This window comes from Idiotropiscis lumnitzeri, chromosome 17 (assembly GCF_059441095.1).
Source record: "Idiotropiscis lumnitzeri isolate Australia: NSW breed Sydney's pygmy pipehorse chromosome 17, RoL_Ilum_1.0, whole genome shotgun sequence".
Classification (NCBI taxonomy): Eukaryota; Metazoa; Chordata; class Actinopteri; order Syngnathiformes; family Syngnathidae; genus Idiotropiscis; species Idiotropiscis lumnitzeri.
Window position 1 is genome coordinate 9706246 of NC_142407.1, and position 17473 is coordinate 9723718.

The 17473-nt window shown below is 45.4% G+C and overlaps 1 protein-coding gene across 2 annotated transcripts; it reads left to right on the forward strand.

Moving 5' to 3' along the window:
• The first annotated feature begins 216 nt into the window (after positions 1-216).
• Positions 217-17013, forward strand: LOC148320115 (short transient receptor potential channel 4-like). 2 transcript variants are annotated; one of them, XM_088279693.1, is made up of 18 exons: positions 219-414; positions 3231-3629; positions 5250-5317; positions 5416-5646; positions 5910-6128; positions 8644-8784; positions 9608-9784; positions 10164-10364; positions 12437-12773; positions 12903-13042; positions 13134-13334; positions 13401-13522; positions 14031-14226; positions 14302-14496; positions 14637-14678; positions 15001-15090; positions 15201-15520; positions 15557-17011. In XM_088279693.1, exons 4-18 carry the CDS (start codon positions 5488-5490, stop codon positions 15684-15686), a joined length of 2670 nt encoding a protein of 889 aa, XP_088135819.1. In that variant the 5' UTR covers positions 219-414; positions 3231-3629; positions 5250-5317; positions 5416-5487; the 3' UTR covers positions 15687-17011. The 2 variants fall into 2 exon arrangements, with proteins under 2 accessions (XP_088135818.1, XP_088135819.1); XM_088279692.1 differs by having other exon boundaries at positions 217-414; positions 15201-17013.
• Positions 17014-17473: the final 460 nt, after the last annotated feature.

Sequence of the window (17473 nt, forward strand, 5' to 3'; positions counted from 1 at the left end):
CTCCTAATAATGCACTGGGACAGGCTTTACTTGGCAACATGTTTCATTTAGGTACAATTTTTAGATCTGAACTATTCATTAATGCATGTAAAGTTTGTTGTTGTTGATTTGCCTTGTCCAAAACCGCCGCCCACATTGGTGTTGGGTTGATTTTCAACGATTCGTTCAAAATGAACAAATCTTTTTAGTCAACGTGAGTGAATTGATCATTTCCTGAAGTGATTGTTTCTTTCCTCAGTTCATTTGAGCTCAACCACCCGCATCTCGTCAATCGTCGCCAATGACCAATCAGCAGCCAGCGTCAGATGGAGGCGGGATTTACTGAACATTGGCGTTCACGAACGATTCGGCGAGTGAACATGCTGCGTTTCAGTTTGACGGATGATTTGAAATGACAATTACTGCAACTCCAGGGTGAGCACAAAATTTTATTTTTTTTTTATTACTCACTCCATCCGTGCGTGGGCGGCGCAAACAATTCGGTGAACAAATCTTTTGAACGATTCTTTTTGATGAAAAGATTCTAATGAATCAGTTCACCCGCCATTTTTACAACTCAATTTTATACACACAGGCAGTTGTCTCGAGGGTTATTCCCTGGAAAATCCCGCCCCGCCGCCTTTCCGTGGAAGTCATGCCGCTTCCGTCGGAGTTCAACTTTTAAAGGCGGTCACCAGATGCCTGCGTCATTAAAAGCGGGCCAAGCTGCAACTTGCGCTGATGAAATGTCAACCGTAGGGGATCTTGTTTAAATGTCCGCCACGATCAATCGCCTTTTACGGCAGAAGAATTAGCTCCAGGACTATTTTTAGACTCAATCGTGTTTTTTTCCCCCTCCTTCTACCAGCCGCACGCACACACTCACACACACCGACTGGTGTGGTGTGTATGTGGACGCAAATGGCTCCCACGAGGTTGTGTGCTCATGCAAAGCTGCTTGCGGATTCCTTCCGTTTATTGATACACAAGCTGACCGTAATTGGCTATTGATTATCATGCGTGTGATTCACAACTAACAGCCGTCAGGGGCTCACTCTTCACAAATGACTTTTTCCAACATGATTCATTTTGCCCCCCTTCCACCGGCATCTGAAGGCGCCCCTCATTGATCTCGGGATGTATGAGTTAGCGTTTCTCATGATGATGCACCGACGGGTCATTCCGAACGACTGTCAGCATCAAAACGCGTCAACGCTAATGGATCAAGGCCGGATTCGCAGCGAGGACGACGACTCGGCTTGATGTTTCTTTTCGAGTCGCATCCGCAGGGCGGGAAAAACTTGACTTGGAATTTGTGTTCAAGGCTCCAACAGCCTGTTGAAATTGCATGCTTGGTTTTTACTAAATCACCTTTTTGTGACTACAAAAAGTTGCCTTTAGCAATCTTTTTTGTCTATTTTTGGCCGGATTGAGTGCAGATCACATTTTTGAGACAGCCCTCATGAAAGCGGCTAATGATTTTTTTTTTACTAGCTATGGACACACACTTCATCAACCTCGTGAACTCACCTTTGATTTCGGCAGTCGTAATGTACTGTGAGATCACTTTGAAATGTGTACCGGTCGTAAAGGCTGAGCACTTTGCGGGTTTATAAATTATTTTTCTCAAAGGACATGCCCGTGTAATTCATGGCAATGTGACCTTTGAGGATTGTAAATTCACCTCTGGAGTCCCACAGGGATGGATATTCGGTCCTTTATTGTTCAGTAGCTATATGCTGCCGCACTCTGTTGTGCCGCTGATACGCAGCGCTACTGTACATGCCATCATGCCGTTAGTCTGTCTGTGTGCTGTGATTTCCTTTTTCTTTTCAGTGACTTTTTGTGGATGGGATTGTCTGTGAGTAAATAACCACGTTTTGACCTTTTGGTTCCCACATTTTCTTTTCTCATTTTACGCCCATGTAAGTAAGTTGCATTCTGTTCATCCATTCATGGAACTAGTGTGATTTTTCTGCGCGTTGCCTTTCTTCACTTGAGCGGTTAAGATTCAGTTTCTTTCGTGTTTGTTGGTCTTTACTTGTGTAGTTGAGAATGAGCTCTTTCCTCATTTAGAGTCGCTCCTTTTGCAGGTTAGTCCCTCTGCTTTTATTGTTTAAACTGTTTAATCTGCATCAACATTTAATGTTTAATGTATTTTTTTTTCTAACAATATATGTTACAAATAATCATCCCTTGTAATTTCTGTAATGTGGCTGTGGATCAAATTGAGATTAAACAATGGCTGTCCTGTGACTTTTTGCTTTATTTTAAGCCCTGCGAGAACCGGTTCTTTTTTTTCTTTTTCTTTTTTTTTTTTGATAAAATCCAGTCAATCAAGTAAAAAAAAAAAAAAAAGTAACTCAACTCTCTTGGCGGCAAACTTTGACAGTCTGCCACAAACTACCAAACCTTCCCAGCTGGGCTCCACGAGTTGTGATCTCGTAGTGTTTATCAAAAAGAGAAGTTCCTTCCTGACCTACATTCCTCCCACACAAACACTCTCATCCTTAGGCCCGGCCTGCAAATTGTAAACATGGCAGGCGACAGGTCAGTGAACGCAGCACCAAAATGAATCCCAAGCAACAAATGAGCGAGAGGATGTCTTTTGATGTTGCAGGATGAACCGTACAGGTCAATAATTATTTTCAGTGATGGCTGAGGGAGATCATATGAGGACTTGTTCAAACATTTGAAAATCGCCTGGTCAAGTTTTTGCTTTGTGTTTGGGAGCCAAAACGATTATCTACTGTCAGAGCCTGCAGTGTTGAATTTAGTGACCAAGCCATTTGCGCTAATAGCTGCAGCTCGAAATCCAACATCAGTAAAGTACAGAACAATTGCAAAGTAAAAAAAAAAAAAAAAAGCAGCAAAACAAATAAATGAAAGTAATCAGTAATGCTTTTGTTTTGATGAGATTAAGCTTGCGTCTTTTTTTTTTTTTTTGGTTCTTTTATTTCAGGCAGACGCTTCGGTTAGTCATTTACCTGAGATGTTTTGGCGACAGTCTTTGGCCTTCTTCAGAGTGTCACCCGATGACTCGTCTTTATCACCTGATGTTGAATGAAGGCAATGCATATTTTTCTCTCATTAGAAACGTGACTTTTTTTCCCCCATCAATTTTGGATTTTAACCCTTTAAATGCAGGTTCCCCACATGCAATGTTATTTCTGACGCTTGCACTTTTTAAGCCTTCTTCTTCTTCTTTTACATCTTTTTCATCATCCTCATCTTTTTCTTCCTGCCAACAGGTTGCTGCGAGTGCAACGTGGACGACAGGCACACTTTGAGTGGGTTGAGGAGGGGACTGCGTCTCTTTCTCTCTCTCTCTCTGTCTCTGTCTCCCTCCCTCCCCCCCTCTGCCTCTCTCTGCGTCTCTCCTGCCCTCCCAATCCAAAGTCGTCAGTGAGCGAGTCGTGATCAAGCGCGGTGGTCCGGTGGAGTTCGAGGATGTGTTTGCGACTCGCTTCCAAGTGTCGGGAGCATGAGGACAATGTTGATGATGATGATGATGATGAAGAAGAGGAGGAGGTGGAGAAGCGCGTGCGCGTGAGGGATGCCGCGTCAAAAGACGCCCTCCTGTAGATGTAATTTAAAAAAAAAAACTCTATTTCTGACTGCCCGAAGTTCCCATGTGCAACATCAATAAGGTGGGTGTTTTGTTTGTTTTTTTTTCTTCCTCCTCCTCCTTCTCCTCATCACCCTTCTCCTTCTTCTTGGTATCATGATGAATGTTGAATGTTACTCTCACGATGCCACGTGCCATAAGAAATGCGCATAAACAAAGTGACACACGCGCACTGACATGCACGGTGCAACTTTGACAAATAATAATTGCCGTTTTTATGACTTGGATGTTTCCCCCCCCCCCCACCACTGCAGCAGCTGTCAGTGTGCATGTGTGCGAGAGCGCATGTTTGCATAATCCCACTGTCAGCCCTGTAAAGTGTCGTTATTATTTGTTGAACTGGCTCTTAACACTAGAGGGATGGATGGGGGCTGCGGGATAAAAGAGTGCAGATACTGCGGTAATATGCAGCTTCATTACACTACTGTATTCGTGTGTGTGTGTCCAATAAGTGCATTCGTATATGATCATGCGAATGGGAAAAGATCAGTTGTGTTCAATTGCACATTCTACCATTTACATTGCCCGTTAATGTATATCGACTGGTTAGCACGATGGCCTCACAGTGCCGAGGTCGTGGAATCGATTCCGGCTCCGGCCTTCCTGTGTGGAGTTTGCATGTTCTCCCCGTGTCTGCGTGGGTTTCCTCCCACATTCCAAGAACATGCATGGTAGGTTGGTAGACACTCTGAATTGCCCCTTGAGTGTGAGAGCGGATGGTTGTTCGTCTATGTGTGCCCTGCCTGCGATTGGCTGGCAACCAGTACAGGGTGTAACCCGCCCAATGCCCGAAGATAGCTGGGATGGGCTCCAATACCCCTGCGACCCTTGTGAGGAAGAGCGGTTCATATATATATATATATATATATATATATATATATATATATATATATATATATATATATATATATATATATATATATATATAGGAAGTTAGGATACTACTTTCCAATAAATATTGAAAATGGATTTGTTGTGTTTTGGCAAAGATCTGTTTATATTGAGACAGAACCTGTGTGAAATACAGGAGGCTTCACTGGAACTTTAGAGAAAAAAATCGGTGTTGCTTTTGTTGCCTTTTAAGGCAACTGCAATGCACTCGTTTGTTTTCTTGACGTTGTTGACTTCGTGACTTTATTACTCACTATCTCGCCCTCGGAGACGTTTCCTTGTTAGGGCTCTTTGCCACCGGGAAGGGCAAAAAAATAAAAAGTGCTGGAAGCATCTTTGTTTCTTAGCCGGTTGCGGTCGCCAGGCAACCACAGCCGCTGCCAATCAATTAGCAAGCTAATGGTGTTTATGTCTGGACAACGTTGGCCCCGCCTGTCAATCAGCTCTGGCCCAGGGCTGCCAGCAGCTAAAGCTAATGTCATTACTAGCGTCGCTTATTGTAATTAGCTTAGCGTTTCAATTGGTGAGGCAGAACAAAAAGGATTAAGAGACAGCACTTAGCTTCCATGACTTTGATGACTTCTTACTGCAAACTTCTCACAAATTAGCCATCAAGACTTTTAGAGTCCTAAATGTATTTTCTCATTTTGATATTTGGGAAGTTTGTTCACTTCTTGCACTGTTGCAGGTGTCTAATCAGGGGTATTATTGTTATTTTGTACAATTATCGGAACTTTAATTTGTTTTTCAGATTTCTGAACCCAGAGATGCTGCAACTTTGTGCTCTTTATGCATTTCTTGAAAGAAAGCTACCTTCAGGTGAAAATGGGCCAATTATTGAATGGTTCGCTGCAACAGTTGCCAGGCAACCACTAACGCTGTCAATTAATGAACACGTTTTTTTTCTTTGGCTTCAGGACGACGTCTTCCGGCCCAGCAGCGTCTGTTAGCATCCGTTAGCAGGTGTTAGCTCGGGACGGGGTGGGGCCATGTCCCAGCTGTACTACCGGCGCTCGGACAGCTCGTCGTACCGCGACCGCATCCCTCTGAGGATCGTGCGGGCCGAGTCGGAGCTGTCGGCGTTGGAGAAGGCCTACCTGGGCGCCGTGGAGAAGGGCGACTATGCCAGCGTCAAGCAGGCCCTGCAGGTGAAACACATTTCCGCTACGGGGACTTTGAGAACCATAGATTTTGTTGCCGGCCAAAAGAAGGAACCACAAGTACCAGAAACTTAAAGTACAGTGCTGCTTTACGTTACAGGTGATAGGGGGCGTATATTCTTTATCCTCTGCAAAGAATGACGAATATTATAGCGGCTTGCTGAGGAATTGTATCACAAAGCAGCACAAGGTGCATTGAATTGAAAACAAGAGCGGTGTTGTCGCCAAGTAAGCTGCGGTTTGCTTTGCAGGAGGCCGAGATCTACTTCAAGATCAACATCAACTGCATCGACCCGCTGGGCCGCACGGCGCTGCTCATCGCCATCGAGAATGAGAACCTGGAGATTATCGAGCTGCTGCTGAGCTTCAGCGTCTACGTGGGTGACGCCCTGCTGCACGCCATCCGCAAGGAGGTGGTGGGCGCCGTCGAGCTGCTGCTCAACCACAAGAAGCCCAGCGGCGGCATGCAGGTGAGCGCTGCCAATGGCAATTTCCCGTTAGCAGTTCAGTGGGAGAGAGAACAAAACAAAGCATGTCTTGTATTAAAGTCGACAATAAGTGTTTCTATCGTGTGTGTTTAGTTTGACAGTCAACTCCAACGCGGTTGTCATTAAAAAGTTTCAAGCATGGTCAAGGACGGCAGACTTGCATAGGCTACATGAATGTTATTATATATTATTATATTATATTTTCACCAAAAGCTTGTTTCCTCTGTTTTGGGTGAAACCGACCCATGTTCTACCGCCTTTTCCGGGTGAAAGAAGAGCGTCTACTCTTTGTTTTGCTCCGTTTGGTGTTTGCATTGTCGCATCAAGACAACATTGCGTGGCTCTCCAAAGATCCGTCAAAATGCTCCCAACTGGCTGTCAGCATGAGCAACCGCTTTGCTTTGCAAACGTCTGGCAGCCAAAATGATGAAAAAAAAAAAATAAAATCTCTCGCATGTTTTTTTTATGTGCCGCACGTTCATCATCTCTTAATCCCTCCGTCGTGTGCTGAAGCCCACCAGAACATTTTAGCTCTCAATGTTCTTTTTGAAGCATTGCGGTCCCAAACAGAATGGGGGGATAAAAAGAAAAAAAAGAAAAGAAAAGAAAGCTGAATGTGAGCGCAAGGCCGCTTTGAGGTGTTGGACGTTTCCTCTGGACGCCAAACGCGTGTGCGCTGTCCAAATCGATTCATACGAGGAATGATGTGTCGGCCCAGGCTTCTGCCCCTTGTGTTCTTTTTGCTTTATTAGCTAGATTTCAAGCCAATTTGTTTATTGGGTTTCATAGCGAACAGACTGGAAAGTAAAAGAACAAATGTGAATTCATTTCAGAGCGTTGAGAAAAGCTGCAATCGTGTTTTCACACTTTAAATTAGTAAGGTGCCTGCCCTCAACAACTTTGAGGGAGATCTGTTGGCAATTTAGGAGAGGTTTGCTAACTAGCGCTAAATGCTTACATTAAAAAGAAAATAATAAAATAAATAAATAAAAGAATAATACAAAAAAATTCCAGATGCCGATGAAAGGAATTTGAATCAAAAGTGATGGATTTTAATTTAATTTAATTTAATTTAATTTAATTTAATTTAATTTAATTTAATGAAATCATTTTAAATCCACTCTGTGGCCCGGCTCAATGCCCTCTGCAAATTCTACCTAGCAACAAGTGACTCCCAACAATTACTGTGATGAATCACCAGCATTTGTTAGTTGTCTCTTTGACTTACGATTTCATCACGCTGCACTTTTCGCACTTCTCCGTCTGTTAAGTGGTTGGTAGCAGACCAATATTTCCATTTTTAAAAGTGCCACCGGCTGTCATAAATTTAATCGGAATGGGAACATTTCCACGCGGAATTAGGTCAGGAGAAAAAAGAAAAGAAAAAAAATTCTTCTTCCAATGATGTGATGCTTCACTTTCATTTGGATTGTTTGTAGATTTTGTAGCTAAAAAAAAATAAAATAAGAAATAACACAAGAAGCGCTACCAGTTTCTCCTTATTAAATACACACAAAAACAAACGAAAAAGAAAATCGCTGCCTGCCTGAACGAAGATAATAATTAGGATGGCGCTCATCATGGTCGCTGACTAATTTGAATCAGGGGCATCTTGTACTTTTTTGGCGAATGCACACCTTTTGTGAACGCCTGCATTTTGTCATTAGCGTTAATACATTATTCATTGGAAAAAATAATGAAAATGGCCTGTTTTGCAATGGAAATTCTTGGCGATGTTGCAAAATGTGACCACGCCACGCATGAAAGTTTTGTGGGAAAAGCTTTTGCATGAACAAACAGTCATTTTAAATCATGAATTGCTGCAAGCAGGAGGTGGCTAATGAATCTCTTCAGGTTGGAAATGTCAACACAACTCACACAAGTTGTTTTGTTATAACTCATCAAAGCAAAATGACCCTAAAATGGCTGCTTTAAACTAAAATGGATGACTTCGGGGGTGTTTTGTCAGACATGACTTCTTGTGACTTTTTGTAGCTTGACTCATTATTGAAATGCCAACTAATTTCATGTTGCCAAAGGAAATCAGCATTCAGAGCTGAAAAAAGTTAGTAAGTCACATTCTCCTAAAATTGAGCCTAGAATGACTCCTTCAAACTACAATGGCAACATTCCTTCGTCTTTACAGGCATGGCTGTTAGAGGCTTTTTATTTTATTATTTTTTTTTTTTTTGTGTGGGTTGAATCATGACAGACGGGCCTACCAAATGTCATGATGCTTGGGGGACACTAGCTTTTTGGGCTTGAATTTTCCAAAATATTGACAAGTCAATCTTTGCCACCGGTCTCTGAAATAGCCAAAATGGCAGCATGGAACAAAAGGCTGACATTTTGTTAATTTTCCTTTTTTTTTTCCTTTTTTTTTTGTGGGCCTACTCATGACATTACCAAGGGCAAATGGCTTTGCAGGCTGAATTTTCCAAAGTGAAGCCAGACTGTGTACCTAATGAAATGTCCTGTTGTGCTTCATCCGTGCCAGGTTCCTCCCATCCTATTGGACAAGCAGTTTTCGGACTTCACGCCGGACATCACGCCCATCATCCTGGCGGCGCACACCAACAACTACGAGATCATCAAGCTTCTGGTGCAGAAGGGAGTTTCGATGCCGCAGCCACATGAGGTGCACAACCGAGTCAGCACTTTGGCCCGCCTTACTTCACTTTATCGAAGCCCAACATCTCCAGCTTGATTTAGTGCCCGGGTGCAACTTGAAACGATTCCATTCAGATCAGGTCAAACGGCTGGGAAAGATCACGTTGTGCCCTTCAGTCAACACAAACAATAAATTATTAAAATCGTCACAACAAAAGCAAAATATAGGTGAGAGCCGTTCTCTTTGGGATTTCTCCGACAGCCCAAATAGCATGTATGATGTGTTTCCTGAAAAACGCTAAACTGTCTTGGATGCTTACAAAAACGCTAAATTGTCTTGGAAAAACATTCCAATTAGGTTGATTGGGGACTATAAATTAAAAAAAAAAAAAAAAAGTCAATGTCATTGAGGTTTACTATAACAAGGCCATTTGGTTCACTGAAGATTGTCTTTGAAGTTGGGCTGAGCGATTTATCGTTTCGGACCAAAATTGTCATCTCAGACAATGCGATTATGAGCTCAAAGTTTTTTAAAGGGCTCTTCTTGTGCCCCACGTTCACAAATATCAAGGTCGATTTGGACTAAAGAACATGAAATCTGGCGACACGGTGAAGCAGCAGTTTGCCGCTGCCCACGTCTTTGAACAGAACAGCAAAATGATTTGTTCCATGGCTTCTTGACGTCATAAAACATTGAGCAAATCAGACGCACTGCTTCAGCTGTGTGAATTCTTAACAATTGCTTATTAGAAGGTCAAGAAAGTACAAGAAGGTCCAGGGGAGGGCCAATAATTCACACACAAGTTGAGCATTGTTGTGTGTGTGTGTGTGTGTGTGCATGTGTGTGTCAGGTCCGCTGCAACTGCGTGGAGTGTGTGTCCAGCTCAGATGTGGACAGCCTGCGGCACTCGCGCTCGCGCCTCAACATCTACAAGGCGCTGTCCAGCCCGTCCCTAATCGCGCTGTCCAGCGAGGACCCCTTCCTCACCGCCTTCAGGCTCAGCTGGGAGCTGCAGGAGCTCAGCAAGGTCGGCGCCATCTCATGCATCGTCGCTCTTCAAAAAGTCACTTTGACACAAATGGCCCCAAAGCACTACTTTTGTCAAAATGACGCTGCTCAAGTTGCTTTAGCAAAGATTCATGGCACCCAAAGTCCACCAGGTGGGAGCAAAGCCCAACTTTTTGTGTCTTCAACTTTGTTCCTTGCCACTAAAAGATTGTGGCAAAGCACTACTTTTGTCTCAATGAGTCCCTCTCTAGGTCACACCCTTGAAAAGCCTACATACCTTTTAGGCTACCAGCAGCACGACTCGGGGTGGGGTGACACTGAAAAGTGCAAAACGTAACCGATTCAGCCGGTAAATCGCAATGCCGCTGCATGCCGAGTGATGAGCTGTCCGGTTGCAGGTGGAGAACGAGTTCAAATCGGAATACGAGGAGCTGTCTCAGCAGTGTAAGGAGTTTGCCAAAGACCTCTTGGACCAGACCAGAAGCTCCAGAGAACTTGAGATGATCCTCAACTACAGAGATGACATCAACCTACTGGAGGAGGATGGCAACGGAGACCTGGCCCGACTCAAGCTGGCCATCAAGTACCACCAAAAAGAGGTACCGATTAGGCCCACTAGGATTCAGAACCTCGTCGATATCACCACCTCATATGCTAGCTCATCATAACGTCCATGGCATTATGTCCTTATGCTCATAACGTCACATCTGCATAACCTCACGGCATCGTCACCTCATGCTAGAAGCTCATAACCTCATCACACCGCGTCCTCATCTCGCCATCAACTCCTAACCTCAGAACCTCTTGGCATCAGGCTCGCATAATCTCATTTTGTCGCGATGTCACATCTCAGTACTTCATGACACATGACTTCAGGGTTTCCCATCTTCATCTTGTAACTAACCGCAGGACTTTTTTGACGCATGGCATTGTGTCCCCATAAACCTGGTGCCGTCTCGCCTCATAACCACCAGACCTCATTGCCTCGTGACACACGGCCGGTCCTCACAATCTCATCACATCGTATCTCATCATGAATTAAGCATCCCCTCCGTCGAAGAGAATTTCCATCGGAAAAGGTCGAGTGGAGTGAAAAAAAAAAAAAACGTAAGATGAGCTTTTCTCTGTGGCAAATCAATTCGGACCTTCCGAGAGGGAAACGAAACTTGTTTCGGGCGCGTTTTTCAGCTCTGACGCTGTCCGCATCCTGTATATGCTGAGAGCTCTCATGAGCACTCAGGCCCGGCTAGAATAGAAATGACAATGTGAGTCAGGTGGAGATCGTTTATGACCTTCTGGAAAACACTCAAATGTCAGATAAGCACGATGAATTGATTGCTCACAATGTGACTGAGAGAGTGAGCGACCAACTACTCGAATGGTCGTCATGAAAAGTCAGTCAACAAAGCAAAGTGACGGCGCATCAAGATGGCATCTTGTCCTGCTCCTGAAAAGCAAGGAGAAAGATGTCCCCGTGTGAAGATCTTGATGCCGCTCGCTCACGTCTGCCCTTGATGGAGCGCAAATGAAAGTAATCCCAGCGAGCCAGCAGGCGTGAGATTATCTGCGCTTTTAATGCTCATATCGTCTCATCTCTGTGATCTGACGCTTCAGCGCTTCCGCCACACGGTCACGCGCAATAAAAAAATTACCTGGGTGCAAGCGGGTTTGTCTTATCTTTTCGTCTTAGGTTCTGCTACTTATTTAAGAGCAGCCTGTTCAGGCAGAATAGCCTGGGGAACCCGACTCAATTTACTTTGAAGCACATTTATTTTTTGCGTTTGTGACACAAACTATGAGACAACAGAATTCAAACCTGATAAACATGTCAGTGGGAGCAAAATGTTGGATTTTAGCTGACGATTATGAACGTCCACGGCAGTGAATGAGTTCACCTCCAAGTGTCACAATCCCGCATTTGAACAAATCTCACAATCTCATGCGCTCAAAGAACCCTAACAAGTCTCGAAACTGGTCTTTACAGGTCATCCTACTTTTTGATGTCCTCACTTCATTTAAAATAACAAACTCACAGCCACGCCAATTCATCCAATCTCGTTTGACATGGTGGCCGTGCTTCCGATGCTTTTAGTGGCACTTTGGAGGCATTTGGGGTTTGTGTTTCACTTTTCTTCTCAACTCTTATGTTCCTTTGACATTTTTGCGTCTAGAAATGTGAGTCACTCCACGGCCGCTCACACACACACACACGCACTCAATTTAGGAGCCCCTGTTGCCATGGTAACCAGGCTGCCGAGTTGGCACCCGACGTTGCCGGTCGACACTTTGTGGCTCTGATCTTGTGGCTTGACTTCACATTGTGTCTTTTTGTGCTCATGCAGCCGTGTGCCACCTCAAACTGGAATGTCATTCGGTTGAAAGCAGACCACCGCCAAGGCCAACACGATCTGAAATTTGGCCGTCTGACTCTGTTGATTTAAAAATGGTGACATGTCAGCTACATAGGGGACAGTTAACAGCTCGGTTTAGGCCATACAGTTCCACTCCGGTCCTGTAGGCGGCGGTAAACCGCAATCTGCTTTTACCAGATCTGCAACAAAAATGATTGGTCTCGTCTTGTTTAGCTGAAAATGGGTCGTAATGTCCCTCTCCAATCCTCTACAGGTCAGTAAACAGCTTTGGGGCGGTGTCCTGATCTTTGTGTTTTCAGTTTGTAGCGCAGCCAAACTGCCAGCAGCTGTTGGCGTCGCGCTGGTACGATGAATTCCCAGGCTGGAGGCGGCGCCACTGGGCCGGCAAGTTCCTGACGTGCGTCTTCATCGGGCTGCTGTACCCGGCGTTCGCCCTGTGCTACCTCACGGCCCCCAAGAGCCGCTACGGGTTGTTCATCCGCAAGCCCTTCATCAAGTTCATCTGCCACACGGCGTCCTACCTGACCTTCCTTTTCCTGCTGCTGCTCGCCTCGCAGCACATCGTCACCACCGAGCAGGACCGCCAGGGCCCGGCGCCCACCACCGTGGAGTGGATGATCCTGCCCTGGGTGCTGGGTGAGTTCGCGATAACCTCAGGGTGTCATAATCCCACACGAGAACCTCGTAATCTCATAACCTCTAACATTAAAAGCATCATAAAAACGGTTTGTCACCTACTGATCGTCCTTCCGTGCATGTTTGCAGGCTTCATCTGGGCCGAGATCAAGCAAATGTGGGACGGAGGTTTCCAGGACTACGTTCACGACTGGTGGAACCTGATGGACTTTGTCATGAACTCTCTCTACCTGGCCACCATCTCCCTCAAAATCGTAGCCTACACAAAGGTGACCGCTTGCGCAGCTCCGCGATGGACGCGTTGTGTTCATCTTCTTATTCGTCTGCGTCTCGTTCTCGGTCTCTGTCTTGTTGTTGCAGTACAGTGGCAGTAAACCGAGGAACCAGTGGGAGATGTGGCACCCGACGCTGGTCGCCGAGGCGGTGTTTGCCATCGCCAACATCTTCAGCTCCCTGCGTCTCATCTCGCTCTTCACGGCCAACTCCCACCTGGGACCTTTGCAGATCTCCTTGGGCCGGATGCTGCTGGACATCCTCAAGTTCCTTTTCATCTACTGCCTGGTAGCGCCACTGTAGATTGTGAGATTGAGGAGACATTTTGAGTATCAAAATCTGTCCCCCGTGCAGGTCTTGCTGGCTTTCGCCAATGGCCTGAACCAGTTGTACTTCTACTACGAAACCAAAGCCTCGGATGAGAGGGGCAAGTGTAAGGGCATCCGGTGTGTGGAGCAGAATAACGCCTTTTCCACGTGAGTCCAGAAACTCTGGCTGCTTGTGTAATCCCACTTTATAATATATAAAGTACCATTTTCATCATTGACTGGACCTCATTTTCTCATAAACTCACACTTGACATAAATCATCACCTGATTCATAACCTCAAAATGTCCTAATACAAAATTATAACTTCATACTCTCAAAGTATTACATAAGGATTGGATCATTTTGGGAACGTCATCGACTCAACCTCACACCTGAAAAACAACCCACCACCTAATCTCATAATCTATAATCCAACAAGAAACGGCCTCCTACCCACAAAATATGCTAATAGGATTTCTTCATCTCCAAGTTTTCTCATGTTCTCCCAACCTCATACGTGACAATATCATTTCTTGAAATCATAATACGCTCCTGACCTCATTATGTCATAATTCCAAATGATAATTTTATACCCTCAAAGTGTCATAAAAGCACGTCATAATCTGCTGTCCTAACCTGCTAATCTCAGGTCCTTTCCTCAAACATCTCACGCAGGCTGTTCGAGACCCTGCAGTCTTTATTCTGGTCTATCTTTGGCTTGATCAGTTTGTACGTGACCAACGTGGACGCCGACCACCAGTTCACCGAGTTTGTGGGCGCCACCATGTTCGGCACATACAACATCATCTCCCTGGTAGTGCTGCTGAACATGCTCATCGCCATGATGAACAACTCCTACCAGCACATTGCGGTGAGGAATCTCGAGAACCGCCGAAAGATCATCCACGCCATTGCAATAATCCACGGGCGCGTACGTTTCGCTCAGGACCACGCCGATATCGAGTGGAAGTTCGCCCGCACGAAGCTGTGGATGAGCTACTTCGAGGAGGGGGCCACCCTGCCGCCGCCATTCAACATCGTCCCCAGCCCCAAGTCCGTCTGGTACTTGGTCTGCTGGCTCAAGACGCGAGCGTGCCGGGGGAACGGCGACGCCCGGCCCGACACCATCGGCACGCTCGGGGTGAGGAGGGATTTGGAATAATAACAACTTTGGCCAATTTAATTTATTTGTGTTGAAAGCACGCGTCCTCATGATTGGTTAAAAAATGTCTCAAGGCAGTCGTGTAGTGTAAAAAGAAAATCTGTGTGTCTCCTGTGCAGAGGCGAGCTGCAGAGAACCTGAGAATAAACCATCAGTACCAGGTAAGTCCCGCCCCTTTTGTGCATCTATGTGTGTGTGTGTGTGTGTCTATCCATATAAGCATCTTTCCATCTGCTGCTGGAAGACATTAGTGATGAGTCATAGCGCCACTCAGTGGGGTGTGTAGTTCTATTTGTGTGCCCCCGTGGGGGTGGGGGGGTTGTTAGTGGGTGGTGGCTGGTCTCCTTTCGCTTCTTCTTTGCCGCTCACCATTTCTCTCCCGCTTAACGGGCCGTGACGTTTCCACGGAGACGAGCGGTGTCGAGTGGAAAAGGTGCTGATGGCCTCTTTGATGGACACGTGTGTGTGTGTGTGTGTGTGCAGGAGGTGCTGAGGAACCTGGTGAAGCGCTACGTGGCTGCCATGATCCGAGATGCCAAGACGGAGGAAGGCCTGACGGAAGACAACTTTAAGGTGAGCAACAATGCCCGCGTGCAGCGTTTTCAATAGAATGACCTGGAGTCCATCTCAGACTAACTTGTGAGTCAAATTGACTGTTAAAATTAGTTTCTGTTGTGCAACAGGAGCTGAAGCAGGACATCTCCAGCTTCCGCTACGAGGTGATGGGCATGATGAAGGCAGGGCGGCCTGTCCTGCAGGGCGGCGCCAGCGCCATCGGCCCACCCGAGTCCGCCCTGGCTTACCCCAACGCCTCCCTCAAGATGGCCGCCAGCACGACGGCCAAGAGCAAAGCCAACCGCTTCAAGATGGCCGCCTCCCTCCTTCAGCGGGTGGCGTCTGCCGGACGGACCCCCGAAGCACTCAACGGGCTCCCTAACGGTACAGCCCCCTCGCTGAGCGGCGGTGACGGCAGTGACTTTGCTGTGTTCCACAAGCGACACCCCCGCGGGGGGTGTCATCTCCGAGGCTGTGGCGCCCACCAAGCTGGGCCCACGGAGCTTTCCAGAAAAATGTACTCACTCTCAGAGGAGGAGGAGGAGGACAAAGAGGGCGGACTCTGCCCGGACGTTGGTGGCGTGGCGGAGCAGGAAGACGAAAGCGTCGCATGAACTTTGACGCGCCAGTTGAAGTGGATCGACAGGAGCCCGAAGGATGCGGCGGCGGTTCGTGATGCTTCGTTTCCACCGAGCACTGCAATCTAGTCTTGAACGGGCGGCGCATAGTTTTCTGTTTTCGAAAACACAAAACTAGTCCAGATGAATGGATAAGGACCGAATGCCATGTGGCCGAAAAAATAAAAAATAAATAAACCAAAGGTAGACTGGGCTCGACGAAGCGCTTGGTGGAAACGAAAGCAACGATCTGCTTGGAGACTCAGGGAGGCGTTCAAGTGTTTGGAAATGTTAGCTACTAGGTCGCCACTTAGTCTGCTCTCTGTGCGTGATCAGAAAGTGTGAAAAGGAGAAAGTGTGTGTGTGTGTTGAGTGAATGGTTATGTGACGCGTAATGGTGAGATTGCAAGACTGTATGTGATAGTTTACAGGAGAGCGGGTGTGTAAGTGGGTAGTGACTGCGTTTGAATGAGAGACTTTGAGCGTGTACGCGTGGGATTGTTTAAAGGACTGTGTTAATAAATGTGTAGCTATATGAGAGAGTCACTGTGAGAGTGTGCAGTTGCATGTGTTTGTGTCACCCACGTGTGTGTCAGAGTGTCGCGAGTGTGTGTCCGTGCGCCGAGACGTAAGAGTGCAAGCGTGTATCGGAGCGAGAGGATGTGAGAGAATATTTGTGTGCATGTGAATGAGAGTTTGAGAGAGATTATTTGAGCAGAATCCTAGAAGCATGGCGGCATTTATACTATTTGCCTTAATTTTATTTATTTTAATTTTTTTAATTTTTAGTGCACTTTAGTCTGATGAGTCGGATACCTCGATTCCTCTGGTCGTTGTCCGTGGTTGGTTTCTATGCAACCAAAAGATGGGAGGGCCGCGCTCTGGACGCTGACCACAGGGGGCGCCCTTGCCTAAGAAACTCCTTCCAAACAAATTGGAGCCAATAGTTTTCCCTTTTTCACTCGGACTCCTTACCCGGTGACTGCTTGCAAATAGTGAAAAGTCATGAAAATAAATGTGGAAAAAATTGTCACTAGACTCACTCAGTAAAATTAACAAACAAAAAACAACAACCGTGTTTATCACGTCACCCTACACAGGTGGACGAGGAAAATCGGCACATTGTTTCAAAGAAGAGTCTGACGTTTTGGACAAGCAGTAATGTTACATACATCACATTTTATTTTCAGCTATTAAAAAAAAGGCTGATATTTTGGATGGATGGATAGTTTCATATTTGAGTGAAAAAAAATATTTTTTTTTTAAAGAAAAAAAAGTCAGAAGCAAAGAAAATCGTATTTAATAAAGGTTTCATACTTGGGTAAAAACATGTTTTTTTTTAAGTTGAATGTTTCTAAGGAAAAGGGGACACAAAAGTCACCAAAAAAAATCACATTTCTATGACCTTTTTTTATTTGAAAAAAAACTTTTTTTTTCTCACTTGTCTATTTTCTTTAAAAAAAAAAGTCAAACAAATTGGGTGTTTTTGGGGGGGTGCTAAAAAAAGTGACAACGGAAAAAAAATTCATATTTCTAGAACAAATCTTACGTTTGAGAAGCTGAAACAAATACTGCGTTTTACTTTATTTCATTTGATCTTTTTTATGTCCCTCGAAAACATGCTACTTTTGATTTCGTTTGTGGACTTTACAGGTGACTGCACGGACACATTTTGGCCCCTAGAGGGAGCCGTCATTGCAGAATTCAACCAGTTTTTAAGGACGATTTTTAATCAAGTGAATCCCGCTAATTAAAAGTGAAAACATTTTCTTCAAGTCATAAAA